At 43.1% G+C, this 17,600-nt stretch overlaps 1 protein-coding gene across 2 annotated transcripts in view; it reads right to left on the bottom strand.

The window, feature by feature from the left end:
* Rora (RAR related orphan receptor A) overlaps window positions 1–17,600 on the bottom strand; it is a 728,880-nt gene that overhangs the window by 187,620 nt on the left and 523,660 nt on the right. For both annotated transcript variants that reach the window (XM_038321100.1, XM_038321101.1), the window contains exon 2: window positions 6,763–6,792. In XM_038321100.1, the coding sequence (XP_038177028.1) occupies window positions 6,763–6,792 (30 nt within the window). The remainder of the gene's footprint in view (window positions 1–6,762; window positions 6,793–17,600) is intronic.

The raw sequence follows: 17,600 nt of genomic DNA, 5'->3' as shown, positions 1-17,600 counted from the left end.
CACCAGCTATCTGTCCTCCTTGGCCTCTTCCCATCTTACTTTTTGAGACAGAGATTCCCTTTGAACCAGGAGATCACCAATTTGGTTAGACTGGCTGGCCACGAATCCCCAGACATCCTCCTGCCTATCTCGCCTCCACCAGGATTATAGGTGTGCATGGCCATCCCTATTTTTTCTTTGCTTTTCTTTTTAACACATGGGTGCTGGGAATCTGCACTGACATTCTCATGCTTTCATGGCAAATGTTTTACCCACAGAGCTTCCAGCGCAGTTCCCAGCTTACTCTCAAAGTTCAGCCCAATCATGAGGAAGAGTTTCTTAAACATGCAATAAATCATCAATCACAAACCAGTATCTTGCAGGTCAGATCATTTTGTTTTCTGACAGAATTTTAAAGAGTCAATTACTACCTCAACACACCCTGGGAACCTATGCTGTATATGAGACAGTGTCCTGATTTTGTCAATTTGAGACGAACTAGGGTCATCTAGGGAAGGGGCACTTTAATTGAGAAAATGCCCCCGTTGGATTGGTTTATAGGTAAGCTTGTGGGACATACTGTTGATTAGTGATGGATGTGGGAGGGTCCAGCCCACTGTGGGCCATGCCACTCTGGGGCAGTGGTCCTAGGGTATATGAAAAAGCAAAGTGAGCAAGCCATGGAGAGCAAGCCAGTAAGCAGCATTTCTCCATGGCTTCTGCTTCAATTCCTGCCTCCAGATTCCTGCCTTGGGCTCCCTCCCTAAGTTCCTTCATGATGGAGTGTGATTGGGATGTGTAAGCAAATAACACCCTTTCTTCCCTAAGTTGTTTGGGTCACGGTGTTTTATCAAAGCGATAGAAAGCAAATTTGGATAGAAAGGAAGACAAAAGACTTTCCTTCTAAAGTGGTCATGACTCTGGAGTCTACTAACCCAGAAAAGCTAGCACCAGGAGGCCTAGGTGGAAATGCTTGACTGGTAGAGCTCTGTGTAGAGCATTTGACAGCCGATGGAAATGCTGAACTTTCAGCTTTTCTGTGGCCTTTGCAGGTCCTCGCCCTGAAGTTGGGGTTTAAGACTATGAAAACTGTCTGCTTTGGGCGAACCCTGAGGGCCAAGTATAGTCCATTTATTTTTAATATGATGGGTCACAGAACAACTTGGGTGGGTGGAGCTGTAGCCACACAGACTGCTTCTAAACAATGAAGTCATTTCCAGACTCTGTGCCAGACACTTGGCCTCTTCCATCTAGTCACTCTTGAAGGGAGTAGGTGGGTATTGTTCAGACTGCGAACAAAGGGAGACAAACAATAGACAGTTTCTAGGGTCCCAGGTGAAAAAATTGAAGTTACTTGATTGTTCCTAGATGTTTGGATCACAGCATCCAAATCCTGTATAGAAGGCCTCTAATTCTTTTCTTTTCTCCTACGCTCGAGCTCAACTTGCTTTCTGGTTATGAGTGGAACCTTTTGGAATGGGTGTCATGATATTTGCACCTTAGGTTGTTTCCTGTGACTATGCCCCTGCTCTCTGTGTCTTACCCCAGCCCTGTCACTTATTCCATGGAGTCTTTGAGGGTAAGGACCTGCCAGCACAGAACAGATAGCCCTGTGAGGCATGAGCATTTGCAGTTTGGTCATGTCCCATGGTTATCAAGTTTTATATATGGGATGGCTAATAGCTCTAGCAATGAACCTTCCAGTTACTTTATGAGCATGAACTTAAGATTTTTTTTTTTCTGGATAATTTGTCAGTGAGCCAAGTGACGAGAAGAGAAGCCCACTATAAGAAGGCTCACGTCTGTCTTAATGTCCTAATGAAACACCTTGTCAGCAATTGAGAATAGAATTGCTGGAAGTCAAATGGGTTGACAAGGGAGCCTTAGCTCTACCATCAAAGCACCCTCCGGTAGTCTTGCCAAGAACGGTGCCTGCATTTTAGTGCACTGTGAGCGAGCCTCAAGTTTGAGGTTGCTGAGAATCTACAATCAAAGAGTGGCTTCCAGGAAAGGAAAACAATTTAGAAAATAGGCTTCTTCTGGTTCTTGGTTCTTCTGAGTAGATTGTAACAATCGTGACAAATTGTTGGGTTTATTTTGTGGGATTCACAAAGACCCAAGGAGGGAAGATTGAGGCCTTAGAACTCATTTTCTTTAAGTCAAATTCAAAGCCACATCTCTGGGGGGTATAAAGTGAATACAGGGCTGGAAAGTTAGGCCGGTGATTAGGAGCATTTGCTGCTCTTGCACCCAATGCTAGATTCCCAGCACCCACTTGGCAGCTTACAACTCTAGTCCTGGGGGACCCAAAGCCATCTTCTGACCATCATGGGCATGAGGCACATGTGTGTGTATGTACAGGCAAAATACTCGAACACATAAAACAATAAAATATAGATAAATTTAAAAAGGTGAATGCATTAATTTATTCTATTTTAAATGATTGCAATAAACACTTTTTAAAGGGACATAAGAGATAGCACCTTAAAGGAATATTCAGATTTGTGCTAAAATATTTTGACTGCTGAGAATCAGAATCTATTTATAAATAATACAGTGCTTTAATAATTTACTTTAGGTGTTAGCCTGTTACAACCAAACATAAAAGGATGTACTAACTTATCAGCTAGTAGCAATTTGTGTTAATACTAAAATATTTTAGAACTATTTGGATACAATCTTTCTGTTGGCATTGGGACGAGGAAGGTTGTATGAAAAAATGACAAATCAACTTGGTCTATTGCATGTTTTCCTTTTAAATTTCTATTTATGTGTATGGGTAGGTTCTCTCTGTGTATATATCTGCCAGGCGAATGCAGGTATCGACAGAGTCTATAAGAGGATGTTGGATCTTCTGGGCTGGAGTTAAAGGTGTGGATACTGGAAACCAGACTTGGGTGATCTCGAGGAGCACCGCAGCCCTTGACCACTGAGCCATCCCTCTAACTTCCCTTCCCATTGCAGGTTTTTAGCTCCGTATTTGTCATTGTGCAACATTTTAGTAAAGACAGAATTGTTCAAGCAGAACTAGATTAAGAAGTCAGAAATGAAAGACCAGTTGTCCTTGACAATTAAAAACCCCAAATAGCAGTTGATTCCAAGAAGAAGAAGAAGAGGAGGAGGAGGAGGAGGAGGAGGAGGAGGAGGAGAGGAGAGGAGAAGAAGAAGAAGAAGAAGAAGAAGAAGAAGAAGAAGAAGAAGAAGAAGAAGAAGAAGAAGAAGAAGAAGAAGAAGAAAGATATTATCTAATCAGTATTATTTTTATCAGGAAAAGAAACCTGAACACTCCTTCAAAACAAACAAAGCACAAGCATTGTTGCAAGTGTCCAGCCAGATCTATGTGCTGTGTAATCACCATGAAAACGAAATTGAAATTCTGCACCACAGTGTGAAATTGATCTAATGTCCCTATCCCACAAGTAAAGATGCTTTTCCGTGTTCCCATTCTAAAACCTAAGGAGAGCATTTCCTATCAACAATTGCAAACCAGTACAGACGCAAGAATTTCTCAACCAATTTGAGCATGATGACTTAGCATGAGAAACCCCCAGGCTTTCACTTTTTCCCCTGAGTCAACCAGCCCAACATTTAGGCATCCTTCAGTGTACGGGAGAACTTGAGTCTCTAAGGGACTTCCTGGAGGCTAGTATTCTCATGTCCTTCCATGAAATCTGTGGCTCGGTTTGGTGTGTGTGTGTGTGTGTGTGTGTGTGTGTGTGTGTGTGTGTGTGTGTAGAGCACATGCTCACACCTGTCTGAGTGTCACAATGATTCAGGTTCACTTTATAGTTCTTCCACCTTGGAGTGGTACACACGTGACCTGACACACTGGTCTTGATGATACACTTGGCAACTACACATATTAATTTGTACGTTGAACAATCTCTTTTGGAGGGCAGTTTGAAAGCCCTGATTGAAATCACTAACTCAGGGTGACTTGGGGTGTCACCTATCATATAGTCAAGGCTTGGCCAAGGTTTCCAGAATCCTGGCTAAAAATGAAAAATTTGCACCAGCACAGAAATGACTTCATATACTTCACTGGTAGTGAAACTTCTTGAAGAACAGATGTCAAGAGGAGTTAAGAGGAGCTGAAATTTAACAACTTAAAAAAGAGAGTGCGTGCGAGAGAGAGAGATAGAAACGCAAAGCACGTTAGGACGATTCCTTTTTCAAGGAAAATCCTGACGGAGGCTAAGGAAGAAATCATTTGGGTGATGAGTATTAAAGAAAGAACTGATTGGTTTTCTTTTCCTGCTGTGGGCCCTGTGGATATGCTAAGACCAGAAACACGAAGGGCTACCTGTCAAGCTGGATGACAAAAGCAGTCTAGGTTCCGAAGGCGCAGAGGACTTCCCCACCCAAGCACCTGGAAGAGTGAAATCTCTCCTGACGCTCACAGTCCCATGCCCACTGCCTGAGTGCTGTTCTTTCCAACTTGCCATGGGGATATTTTATTTCGGGGCTTCTCCCCCACTCAGAAAAGTTGAACATCATCTTAACCTTCCCCAAACATCCTGATGTCATCTGACCTGAATCTTTCAGTCAAGATCACTTGGGAGCTTTGAGTTTTTCTACCAGTACTTCATGCTTATAAGTCTTCCAGGGTGTCCAACCTGCAACCCTCCGGCCTCATGAAGGCCAAGGTAGCTATAAAATGAGGCCCAATGCAAAAACACAAATTTATATAAAACAGCTTGATAACAACTCAAGTGAATTGTGAGGTTTCCAAGTGTGAACGGGGTGGATGGCAATGTTGTGTAGAGGGGTCAGAAGGCTGGACACCCCAGATTGACTCTCAGGGTTAGAAAGAAACCACTATTCTGGCTGTCACTTTTAAGGTTGACGGAGATGAAATTCTCTAAGCCTTTGAAGAAAGGCCTACCTGGTTAAATTGTCTGTTATTAAAGTATATTTTCCCCTCTCTAGTCACCACTCTTAGGCTGTTCCCTAAATCCCTCCATGGATTTCTATATAGGCCAATAAGTTATATTCAGTGATGGCAACATCTTCAATGTCTTTATTGATGATCTGTCTATACGATACCAACATCTGTGGCCTCTGCCTTCTGTGTCGTCATCATTTGAGATATGCTCTTCATATCTAATGGAATTGAACTGGGTTTTGTGGTCTGTGTATCTAAGAGCCAATCCACAATGCAACTGTCTGCAGCTTTCTGTATATGGCTAAGTGGCGAGAGGTCCATACCCCAAACCACCATAAACAGTAGGCACAATCAGCAGGCCCTGCTTGGGAGCGGCCCAGGACGGAGCTAGCAGAAAGACTGGATTACTTACCACCTCTAGAGTGGGTCCCTCCAGGCCAGGGACGAGCTCATGGGCAAGGCTGTGCAAGGAAGCTCTCTGTACCATGCCTGCCCTGCGGATATACAGAGGACTTCAGTGGCCTGCGCTGTCAATCTCTCAGTCAGCATGAGCTCAATTATGAACCGACAACAGCAAGAACAACAAGAACAACGACAGAACAACCCCCAAAAACTACGGGTCACAGACTCGCCTGACTGAGGTGGGGGAACAGTGACTGCAGCTGTGGAGGTGCCATCCTGACCATACATCACCTAGCTTGGGCTGGACCTTCCTTGGTATTTCAAACAAGCAATCCCATGGAGAGCTATGAGAGCCACATGGAGGAACTGTAAGACTGGGCCCTAAATGTCAGGCAGCTTCTCATTACAAGATACTTCTTTTACTTTAAAAAATAAAAATGATAATTCCTTATATTTTTTTTCCTCTACAAATACAGAAAGACAGACAGACAAACCCAAGAGCAGATTTTGAGAATCAACTGAGGCACAAGTGAAACTATTTTGATGTTACATAGATATTGCTCCCCTCCCATGATTCACGTGGAATTAAAAAAAAAATGTAAAAAGTTGAATGAAGAAAAATGTGGGGATATATCCTTGTCATTGCTCTGTCGTGCAAAAAAAAAAATAGATCCAATGCTGGCCTTAGGAAGATGCCCGAACACATCTCACAGGTAGCATGTTTCTGTGGTCTAAAATACCCATCGAACTCTAAAGACTCCATTCATTCAAAGCCGAAATAATATGCCGGTCAACTACAGTGAAGGTTGACTGCTTGCATCAGTGATACAATGTTTTATCCTGAAGTTCCAGGCTCAGTCAAACATCACTGCTCCGATTGCAGATCACAGCACCTTTCTCTGTCGTGAGTTGGTAAGTTGATGGTGGGATTTGAGGGAGGCAGTTGATGAAGGCGATTGACCCTGAGAAGTGGGATGAATACAGAGGATAGACCCAGCACACAGTTCCACACCAAACTATCAATGCCGGTTGCCAGGGCCCCCACGGACCGTGTCATGGTTGTGCAACAGCGCCTCTATCCCCTCAGTATCTCTGCTCCACAGACAGAAGAACAAAACAACCTCACCTGTGAGCTAGTGGGAAGGCAAAGGAGAGAGAAGCTTAAAGAAATCAGGGCTTTCTAGAAACTCTTCTAAGAAGGATCCAGAATAAGAGGTGAGCAATAAGTAACTGATCCTCCTGGCTAGGTTTTGTGGTGTCTCTAAAGATTTGTGGCTTGGAACACCAGAATTCACCAGCGTATGCCTGACCTCGCTCATCAACACACACTCAGTACGAACAGGTGGAGATGTGCCAAATCCGACCACTACAGGTTGAAAATATGACCACTATTGACCATGAAACATTGGCTTATGCTCGAAGGGCCACAGCAGCCAGACATATGCGAATTCCAACTCTTCAGAAAACTTGGGACAGAAACAAAAGGCATTACTTACATGTGTGTGTCTTCTTCGTTACTGAGATCCCTGGAAGAGAAGAGAGAGAGAGAAAGGTCAAGAAAGGTTCCGTGAGGATCTCTGCTCATAGGTCATGCAGTGTGTGCTTGAAACATGCCACCTGCAGCCAGTGACAGAAAGCTGGGCTTGGTCATAGGACATACTCCAAAGCCTTGAACTGTGAGCTCACCCACTCTCTAATCAACTAACTGCATGGCTGATAGCTCAGTCAGCACAGGGCTGCAGTGCTCACCTTGCAAACACAAGAGTTCAACCCCCCAGAATCCATTTTAGAAAATAGTTGTGTTGGCGCATGTTTGTAATCCCTTTGCTGAGGAGACAGATGAAGACACACCACTTTCCTAGAACTTCCTAGCCCCCAAGCCTAGCTTAATTGGCGGATTTCAGGTCAACGAGAGACTGTCTGCGAAATAAAAGTGGATGGCATCTGAGGAACTCTTCCTGAGGTTGTCCTCTGACTTCCGCACACATTTGCACATACATGGACCTGCACGTACACGGGCACCCCCACTCAGGCATGCGTACACATATGTATACATACATGGCATAGACAGTAGTGAAACGGGATGAAGAATATGAGGAAAAGCTCATTGCTTCATTATCAATACAGAAGGGGTCATGGGACTAGGCAGGCAGAAGGCACAAGAGAGCAATGCTGACCCACTCGGACAAGAGTGAGCAGCACAGTGGAGCGATTAATTTGGTACAGGCATTGATTCTGAGTTTTCTTTTAAAAGAAAATATTCCTTCCTGCTCACTCAAAGCATAGCTTTTTTTTTTTTTTTTGGTTTTTCGAGACAGGGTTTCTCTGTAGCTTTAGAGCCTGTCCTGGAACTAGCTCTTGTAGACCAGGCTGGTCTCGAACTCACAGAGATCCGCCTGCCTCTGTCTCCCGAGTGCTGGGATTAAAGGCGTGCGCCACCGCCGCCCCGCCAAAGCATAGCTTTTTATGGTAAAGAAAACTACAGCTACACAGACACACAGACACACAGACACACACACACACACACACACACAGTGTTATTTATGTGTCTGTATTTGTAAATGTTCATCGGGGAACAATAGCTAACTCTCTACAGAGAGCATTGGTATGTATGGTGGGAGCATAGAGGATGCATGAGTCAGCTCCTTAGATGTTCCCAAGATGATTGACAGGTGACAGGTGACAAGCGGAACTAAGTAGTAGCTGGCAAATGGCACCGGTCAGAGAGAATGGTTATAAGCTTTGACGCAAGAAGTGTCGCTCAGCTTCAGAGTATGGACGCTTTAGAATGGCTCTTACACTTCAGCCTTCTAGGGCTAAAGAGGCTCAAAACAATTAAACTGCTGAAAACATTTGACTTGTGACTAAGAACTCTGTGGTAAACCTTGAGTTTTTTTTTCTTTCAAGTTATTAAGAGAACTATTTAACCCTCCCTTGGAAAGTAAAAGTCGCTGGAAAATTTGGCACCCTGCAGCATTGGACCTATTACTTAACCACGGAACACGTCGTTCAGGGAGGAGATCGGTTATGAAAACCCTTGGTAGACATTAAGGGAAAAAAGTTTCAAAGTTGTGAGCCAAGACCAAAATCACACACTTGCTTCTCCAACGTTTTCCAAAGGCCTTATTAAGGAAAGCTGAAATTACATAGCCCAATTCAAATTTGACCCCCACGCCTTATTGAGGAAAACTAGACTATTGTTTTTCATTGTGTTTACTTTGGCTTTGCAAAGTGACGCGAGATCCTTCTGCAAAGGCCCTCAGAGACTCTCTCAGGGAACTGCAGAAGTGTTCTAGAAGTTTCGGAAGCTTCGTCTATCCTAGGAAAGCCTCTTTCCCCCAAAGCAGCAGTGAGTGGCTCTTAAAACCCGAATATGATTTGTGACTCCAGCTCATGACACCAGCGCCAATAAATGGATACATTAGTACCTTTTCAGCGTTAGCGGCGATGCGGGCATACTTTCCTTAGGAAGCGGTACCTTCTGTAAAATCACTTTGAAGAGAAAGTGCCTAGGCTGTCACTCCTGATTATTCAGCCCCCACGCACAATTGGATTGAACGCAACCCCAAACAGACCTATCTATATTCGCTGAGTGTGGAACTCTTTTTCTCCTGACACTCAAAGAAGGCCTGATGAAAATCCCACCGCGTTGGGTTTTCTACTTAAAGTTATTATGCAGCGTGGTGCCGTGTACTCATCAAATTTTTTCATGATGATTACACTCATAATAGATTCTGAATCTCTTTCCAGGAAAGCTGCCTGATCCGGGAGGTTGCAGTAGCAGGCACGGGTCAGAAGCTTCTCATCTGTCTCTTCAGAGAAGGCAAGTCTTCCTCTTCAAAATGGCTCAAACTCTTGGTCTTGGAGTTTTGTGATACAGACTGCCAATAAATAGTCTATATAGGCCAGCGGAGAGCAGGCTGATGTTGGGGTTGCTAAAGGTAGCAGATGAAAGACAGAAGGCCAGGTTGAGTTCCACTATTAACCTGTTTCTCTTACATTTACATTTTACTGAACAGTGTGTATTCTATCTGGCAACTCTGGTCTATATAAATCTAATCCTAAATTACATTATTCTTTACAGTGAAGATATACTAGGCAATCAAATGCAGAAGAGCATAAAGCTACACTTCCTCTCAAAAGCAATATTTTTTTAAAAGACCGTGGTCATATTTATGGGGCTCTAACTGGGGATAGTACACTGTTGTTGCTTTTGTGAAGGAGCAATTCGGAAGACAGAATTCGGTTTCTCTAGAAAAGGCAAGCAAAAGCAACAGTGTAAACTCATGAAAGATAAATTTAAGGGATTAGTTAGAAAATGTATAAAACTCCCTTTGTCCTCCTCACTTGGAAAAACAATCAACTTGACCTTGAAGATGGCTTGAACTTGTCCCCCTTCTTTCTCTGTGGGACTTATGATACTTTGTATCTGTGACTCCACAGACATGAAAAAGGAAAAAGATGATCTCTGTATTTCACAGAACTCAAGGACCAGAGAAACTTAATTAGCATTGATGAGAAATGTGCCCAAGGCAAACCTTTCAGACCCTGGTGTAGATAGGACCTCTAGAAAGCATGTCAAGAGGAGGTCTGCTCCCTCAAACATGCCTCTTAGAAGTGAGCTGTGTAAATAATTTAAGCCTATCAGGAAAAGTATTTAAACCCTGTCTCCAAGCTCCAGCTCAGGTTTGGGGGAGAGAGTCAAACACATAAAGAAACTCTAGTCTCACCAACTGGAACACAAACTTAATCTAGAATATTCTAGAAGAATAGGACCATTTTTCAGGGACCCCATCTGCACATTCCCCTTGTAGCACTGAATGCAAGCTGAGCTGAGCATCCTGCATTTGTCAATCTCTGTCCCTTTCTCAGTCCTCTGGTAGGAAAATCTTTTCTTTCTCTTCTTACGTTTGCAAAGATTTAAATTTCTTGTCTTCTCTGGACAGAGCTCATCCTCAGTTGACACATAATAGTCATGTAGTGTGAATGCTTTCTATTAGGGAAAGGGGAAAGACCTTGGGGTGGGGGTTCTTATCTAAATCTAGGGTGGGCAGCAGCAGAAGAAAGAATCCTTGGAAGAATTAGACTTCCAAAAGGAAGATCATATCAGTATTAAGAATGCAAAGAATGTATTTTACTTGAGAATAAAAAAGAATAAGTTTCTTCCAAGTTGCTCTAATGAGAATTGTATCTGAGCCCACCTGTGTTCCTTACTTTTGGCCAAGAGACCTTGGGCAAGTCATTAAACCTCTCTGGACCCGAATTTACCCATTGAGAATACAGATAATCTTTGTAAGACTCAAAGGACTGTTGTGATAATTCAAACAAAACTAAAACCTTGATAAACTGTGGAGTCTGATATTAAATGTTAATTTATTTTGGTAAAGAATAAACAAGCACATATTATTTTTTAAATTTATACATGATATAATATAATATAATATTATATTATATACATGATATAATATTACCTGGATGTATGCCTAAGCATCAGACACATGTAGTGCCTGTAGTGGTCAAAAAAGGGTGTTAGATTCCCTAGACCTGGATACTAAATGACTGTGACCTACCATGCAGGTGCTGGGAATTGCACCAGGGTCCTCAGGAAGAACATTCAATGCTCCTCACCTCTCAGCCATCTCTCCAGCTCTACACACAGTACTATTTTAATAAAATGGAATTCTCACATGGACTTAACACTGACTCAGGGTCCATGACTTCCATTGCTTGTGCCCAGAAGAAAGCATGAGGCAGACTTGCAAGCTCCACGAGGCAAAGCGAGCTTTCATGTAGAAATAACCGCCTTGTTGATTCTCTGTGCTGTCCACTTCAGGGAAGCTGCTCACTTACAGCTTATGGGGTAGGTGAAGGGTGTTGCTCACCTCACGGCTGATGGGGTAGGTAAAGAGTGTTGCTCACCTCACTTACAGCTATGGGATAGGTGAAGGGTGTTGCTCACCACCACCAAAGAATGACCAGGGGCCTGGCTGCTGTGAGGGTGACTGAAATAAAGTCAAGGTCATGTCTCAGAGTCTCACAAACAGGCTCCATAGCAGAGCAAAGAGAACTTTATGGAGGGAAGGGAATAGTGGCGTGAGTCCTCTTCGAGACACAAAAACTTCACAACCCTGAATCTAGAGTGAGCTTGATGGACAGCCTGGGCTAACTGCTCAGTATGTCTGGACTTGGTTTTCTCACATATAAAATACAGTAGATGAACTATCAGATTTTTTTTTATTCACCAGCTTGTTCTTGGATAAACAGCTCCCTGAACCGCCTCTAAATTACCACACCAAAACCATCTTTTTAAACAGCAGGCTGTCCTGTCAGACCCGTTTCAGCAAATCCAGAGGCATTCATAATCAAAGACAACCCCCTTGAACATTTTCCTTTTTCCTTTAAAAACCAAAAAGGAAAGAAGGCAGAGCTCACAGGAGGGTACATCATCAGTGAGAGAGGCACTTCTCATGGGGCATCTTTTCAAGTTATCTAGATTGGCAAAAAGGGATGTCTATGAAGGTCTTAGGTCCTTATATATCTCCTAGACTCATGTTTGCCTACGCACGCGTGAGTGCACACAAAATAAATATAAAACTGTCGTCATATTGTAAAGTATTCTAAATTGCTACATGAAAATGCCCCAGGTGTGTGTGTGTGTTTGTGTGTGTGTGTATGTGTGTATATGTGTGTGTGTGTTTAAGTTGGATGACACCCAAGGCACCTTCCACTTCCACTTTTCTCCCCCCTGGGCAGGGTCTCTCACTGTCCTTGAACTCAAGCCTATTGGCTTGGCTGGCTGGCCAGCGTGCCTAAAAGAGCCATCTACCTGTCCCTGATTCTTCAGTGGTGGGATTACAAGCAAATGTTACCATGCCTGTTTGTGTTTTTTTTTTTTTTTTTTTTTTTTTTTTTTTTTTTTTTTTTTTTTGTAAAGTGCAGATTCTGGGCAATAAAACTCAAGTTTTCATGCTGCCAGACAAACCCTGTACTGCATGAAATCTCTCCCAAGCCCATGACAGTAGTTCAAGTTAGGAACTTAAATCCTTAAAACAAAGATGAAAAAAAATTCCCATCAATACCCAAAAATCAAAGTACGACTTCCGGTATCATAAGCTTGCCTGATTCAATTTAGCCAGCCACATTTCAAGGTAAATCAAAGGAAATGTCATGAAAATACCACAAATTTGTCACTGTCAGGCTTATCAGTGGAGAAATTTTCAGAGCTCCAAACCCCTGGAGGAGAGTACTTCAGGAATGTAACCTGATGTTCCCAGTCTTGCCCAATCTTAGGCCAATTAACTTCCTTGATGGTTTTCCCAGAGATGGTTGTCTGGGTACAGAGGTGTTTTCCCTGTAAGAGGCAGCATCGCCCTGCCTCCAACCCCAGCAACACATGGCAAATTCCTAAATGAACATTTTCAGAGACCTGCCAGACCGGACAAGGGGCCGTGGGGAACGCTCAGTGGGGACGCTCCACTGTCACCTTGTCAGCATTCAGCCTGTGGCTTTTCTGGTCCTCTTGCAATGATTTACCAACACCGAGTCAGAGGTATCTACCCTTGACTCCCTCTGTGTTAAATATCAAAACAAGCAAACACTGTAGAGCAAGCAATGCCTAAAAATGGAGTAAAATGATTCTCTTTTCTTACTTCCTTTAACACACCCATATGCCTACATTTCAGGTGACTCTGGCAGAGGGAGAGATAATCAGAGAGAAAAGCCAGGATTTAATTGGCCAAAGTCACAACACTGTACTACTTTCACTTTAGGCACTGGTGGGTTTAATTTGAAGAAAACGGTGATCCCAGATCCAACAGCATCTGTGGATTGAGTCTTACTTCTTACAGGACACCTGAGGGATATGCTGCATTTGTTGTCAAAATGTGGCATCCTGGGTAAACGACGTAACCTCTCTCAGCCTCTGGGTCCTTAATAAAAAGAGGACAGGGTTGGGGCTGAGGCTTGAGAGCCAGAGCATGTGAGAGGCTCCAGCTTTGATCCTATGAACTGCAGAAGAGGGTGGCAGTAAACGTTGATTGTTCGGCAAGACCGAAGACGGTTTGCCTGGGACATGGTGCACGGGGCCGATTTTCTGCTAAAAGCAATTCTAATTGTGTACACAGTATGAATATATCCTGCACCGAACAGAAGGCCATCCCTTGGGCAGATGCAGACATGCCCATCAGAGAACTGCACTTAAGCAGGTGTCTAATCTGGGTAGCCAGTGCCTGAGGTCTCAGACAAATTTCAGCAAACAAAGCTGCGAGCACTTAACTCCTGTGTACTATCAACCCACACAGCACGGAGGCTGCGGCTCCCCCTAAGTCCTTCTTTGACTTGATCCAGGAAAGGAGGAAGCCAGACGCGAAAGCCACGTTTTACAGGCAGCAAATGAACATTCATTAAGAACTAAGGCACTCCCTCCCTTTGACTAGCCGACAATTGTTTCACAAAGAAAAAGATCACCCTCAAGCCCTCCTACTCCACCTGGCAGACTGAGCTTGCCAGGTTCTACATAGTCAAGGAGAAAAGCATCCAGATGAGGGAAATCAGGATATAGCCCAGGAAGAGCCTGGTCAAACAGAAACAAAGTTACAAAACGCTGTCCTTGTCTAGGACAGAGGAACTATTAATGATAATCAGTACATCTTACTGAAAGGGCTCCAAGTAATCTCTAGACTTTGTTTCAGGAATCCTTAATGGACATTAATGCTTAGAGTTCACTCAAAAGAGAAATAAATTACGTGTCAGGGTTGCAGGGACCAAGGGCAGCAGGCAGAAGGCATCAAAGCATTTAGCAATGTTACGACAACCAAATTTTTTATAATTGCATAAAAAGCCCTTAAAATCATTTAGAAGTACTAATTATCAACATCAATAATATTTTAATGCGAAGTTTCTTTCATGTTAGGGTAGAGCCCAGGTTAAGCTGTTTTGGTAAGAATATTTCAACTCTTTGACTAACCAAGGTGTTTTCTTAGTCATGAAAACAATTCCACGTTGTGTGAAAAACAGTTGTGGGAATGAGTTTTTTTTTCTGTTTTTTGAATTAAAGTGTGTGTGTGTGTGTGTGTGTGTGTGTTTGAGTGAGACACATCTTCTGTCTTTAGTTGTATTTCCCGATTTATGCCTAGAAGCATCTTTTAATTTTAGTCATGCAGATCAGAGGTATGCCTTCTTTCAAATCTTGCATTTATCTTTAACAAAAGGAGTTCCAAGGACAAGGCAGGTCATATTCCAGGGCACACAGGCCACCATTCTCTCTGGGAAAGTCATCTGGGTATCTTAGAAATTCCTCTGAGAAATGACTATTGATTATAAAAAGTCCAAACTGCAGGGGAGGGTTTTCTTCTGGTTGTACCAAATGCATGACTAGCACCAGGACACAGTGACAATAATTAGAAGCCTATTCTTCAGGAAGTATCTACTTTCGTCCAGTTTGTATGTGAAAAATAGACCTGTTTAGAAGGTCATACTCAATTGGTTTGCATTTAACCTCTGAGCTTTGGGCAGAGATATGAACGGATAACTTCCAATGCTTCCAATGTAGGCTTTTGGAATCTCTCTCTCTCTCTCTCTCTCTCTCTCTCTCTCTCTCTCTCTCTCTCTCTCTGTGTGTGTGTGTGTGTGTGTGTGTGTGTATACATGTGGGAGTCAGAGATCTCATCCTCAGACACTTTATATCTTAGGTTTGAGAGAAAGACTCTCACAGACCTGATCTTCAGCATGTAGGTCAGGTTAGTGGGCCTGTGAGCTGCCGATAGCCTCTACCAGAGGACCCTTCCGTCTCCAGGGCCACCCAGCCATTTCTAGGTCTTTTTCTCACCGGCTTTAAGACTGAACTTGGGTTGTCAGGCTTGGAAGCCAGCGCGTTTACCTGCTGACCTATCTGCCAGCTCTGCACTTGGCTTCCTTCGTGGGCTCTGGGTTCTGGGGATCTGAACTTGGGTTCTCTTCTGTTTAGACTGAGTCATCTCCCTATGTCCCCTGATTGAGAATTTTTATCTTATATATTGCATTTTAATTCAACAATAGAGCTTACGATGCTTTTTTTTTTCCTGAAAATGCTTTACTTTAGGGACTTCTGGAATCTCTTAAATCTATTTCTCTTTGACACTCAAGGCAGGCACAAACTTGAACTTTTTTTTTTTTTTTTTTTTTTGGTTTTTTCGAGACAGGGTTTCTCTGTGGCTTTGGAGCCTGTCCTGGAACTAGCTCTTGTAGACCAGGCTGGTCTCGAACTCACAGAGATCCGCCTGCCTCTGCCTCCCGAGTGCTGGGATTAAAGGCGTGCGCCACCACCGCCTGGCAAACTTGAACTTTTTGTGGCCGACTCCCTAGAAAGCTGTCGGCAGGAGGCTACAGTTTCAATTACCAAGACCAAGCTATCAGAACTGGTTAGATAAGGATAACCTAAAGATTCTGGAGCAGGCCAGATACTACACATCAATATATTATACGGAGAAGCAAGCTAAACTCCAGGTCATGAGGCATGGGCCCTGGTCTGCATACCGTGCCAAGGCAGGTGAAGATGGGAGAAATGTGATCCCCGCACCAGCATCTGCTGCTGATGGTAGGAACTGGAGACCAGGCCATTGCTGGATATGCCCCAAATTACTTAAAATGGAGAGAATCTGACAAGGTAGAAACAAGGTGAAGAGGTTCTAAGTTTGGTAAAAATTATCTCCACGGTCAGAATATATGAGAGTGAAGAGGGCCAGATCCAGGGGACTAACTGACATCAAAAGAGGAGAGGGCTTCAGTATTCAAGACTATACTGAAAACCAAGAACTGAACACAGAATAGTTTTTAAAAAGGCCAAAATTAGCTAGCCTGAGGATAGAGAAAGATCATATTTTTAAAAACAAACAAACAAGCAAACAAAATGAACAAGCAAACCTACAACTCCCAAACACATAAAAAAGTCAATGTGGTTACTATCCTGACGAACTTGGAGAAGAAAGATGAAAAAACAGACCACATAAAAACGTCAATGATTCAGTCATAAATTGAATTCAGTCATAAAGTAAACAGCTTGCAGTCTTCACTCTGTTTAATCACAGGATTCTAGGCAGGCTGTTTGGATTGACCATTGCTGGAAAATAATTTAGATAAAGAAGGAGGGTATTGAATATTAATTTTTAAAAAAAATGGTTTATGTGTATGTGAGCGTACACGTGCACATGTATGAAGGTGCTAAGGGAAGCCAGCAGAGTGTATTGAATCCCTAGGAGCTACAGTTGCAGGCATTTGTGAGCTGCCCAATGTGGGTGCCGAGAATGGACTTTGGTCCTGCATCAGAACCTCAGGCTCCTTCAGCAGCTGCGGGGGTTTGGATGAGAATGCTGCTGTGGGCTTATGTGTTTGAAGGCTTTATTCCCAGTTGGTAGAACTGTTTGAGAATGACTAGGAAGTGGGGCCTTGTTGGAGGAGATGTGTCACTGGCAGCAGACTTTGAGGTTTCAGAAGCCCTTGTTATTCCCAATTAGCTCTCTCTGTGTTGTGGTTGTTGGCCAAGATGGAAATGCTCAGCTCCTGCTCCAGCACCATACCTGCCTGCCTGCCTGCTGCCATACTTCCTGTCGTGTCGGTCATGGACTCTAACCTTCTGCAACCACGAGCCTCCAAATCAAATGCTTTCTTTTATGAGTTATGTGGTCATGGTGTCTCTTCACAGCAATAGAAAAGTAACTAAGGCAACAACTGGGTCATTTCTCCAGCTCCAAAGTACTTATTTTTCATGAATTTGTATTTGTCAGATTAGATGGGTAAACGCTTTTCCCCGTGGGATTCTGAATCAGGAATTCCTAGCTTTGCTAATTGCTTGATTTTGTAATACATCTCACTGCGACATGCCTCAGTTTCCTCATCCCTAACTGAAGAGGGGAATCATCGCTTTCTTTCATTCTAAAATTCTGCCGCTCTGAGCCAGTCACAATGGCACATGCCAGTAATCTCAGCACTAGGGAGAAAGACAGAAGGACTGCCCCAGATTGGAGGCTACCCTAAACTATGTAACAAGGTCTTCTTAAAGAAAAAGAAGACAAGAAACATTAATGTAAACGAGATGTAGCCATATCAATTAATCTTTGCTTCATGACATACACAAATCTTTTCGTCACATCATCATTTAATTTAGTGATACATCAGGCAGTAGCCACATGAATGTCAGCACAGATGATAACTTAGATCAAGTATGTCTGTCACCGAATACTCTACCATCATGAAACATGAATATCAGAGAAACAAGGGAAGCAGGAAATGCCAAACAATAATCTTTGCCAAAAAAAAAAAAAAGAACAAGCACATTAAAAAGACTGTTTGAAAATATATG

The sequence above is a fragment of the Arvicola amphibius genome, chromosome 3 (assembly GCF_903992535.2).
Source record: "Arvicola amphibius chromosome 3, mArvAmp1.2, whole genome shotgun sequence".
Taxonomy (NCBI): Eukaryota; Metazoa; Chordata; class Mammalia; order Rodentia; family Cricetidae; genus Arvicola; species Arvicola amphibius.
This window is presented reverse-complemented; position numbering and strand designations above follow the sequence as displayed.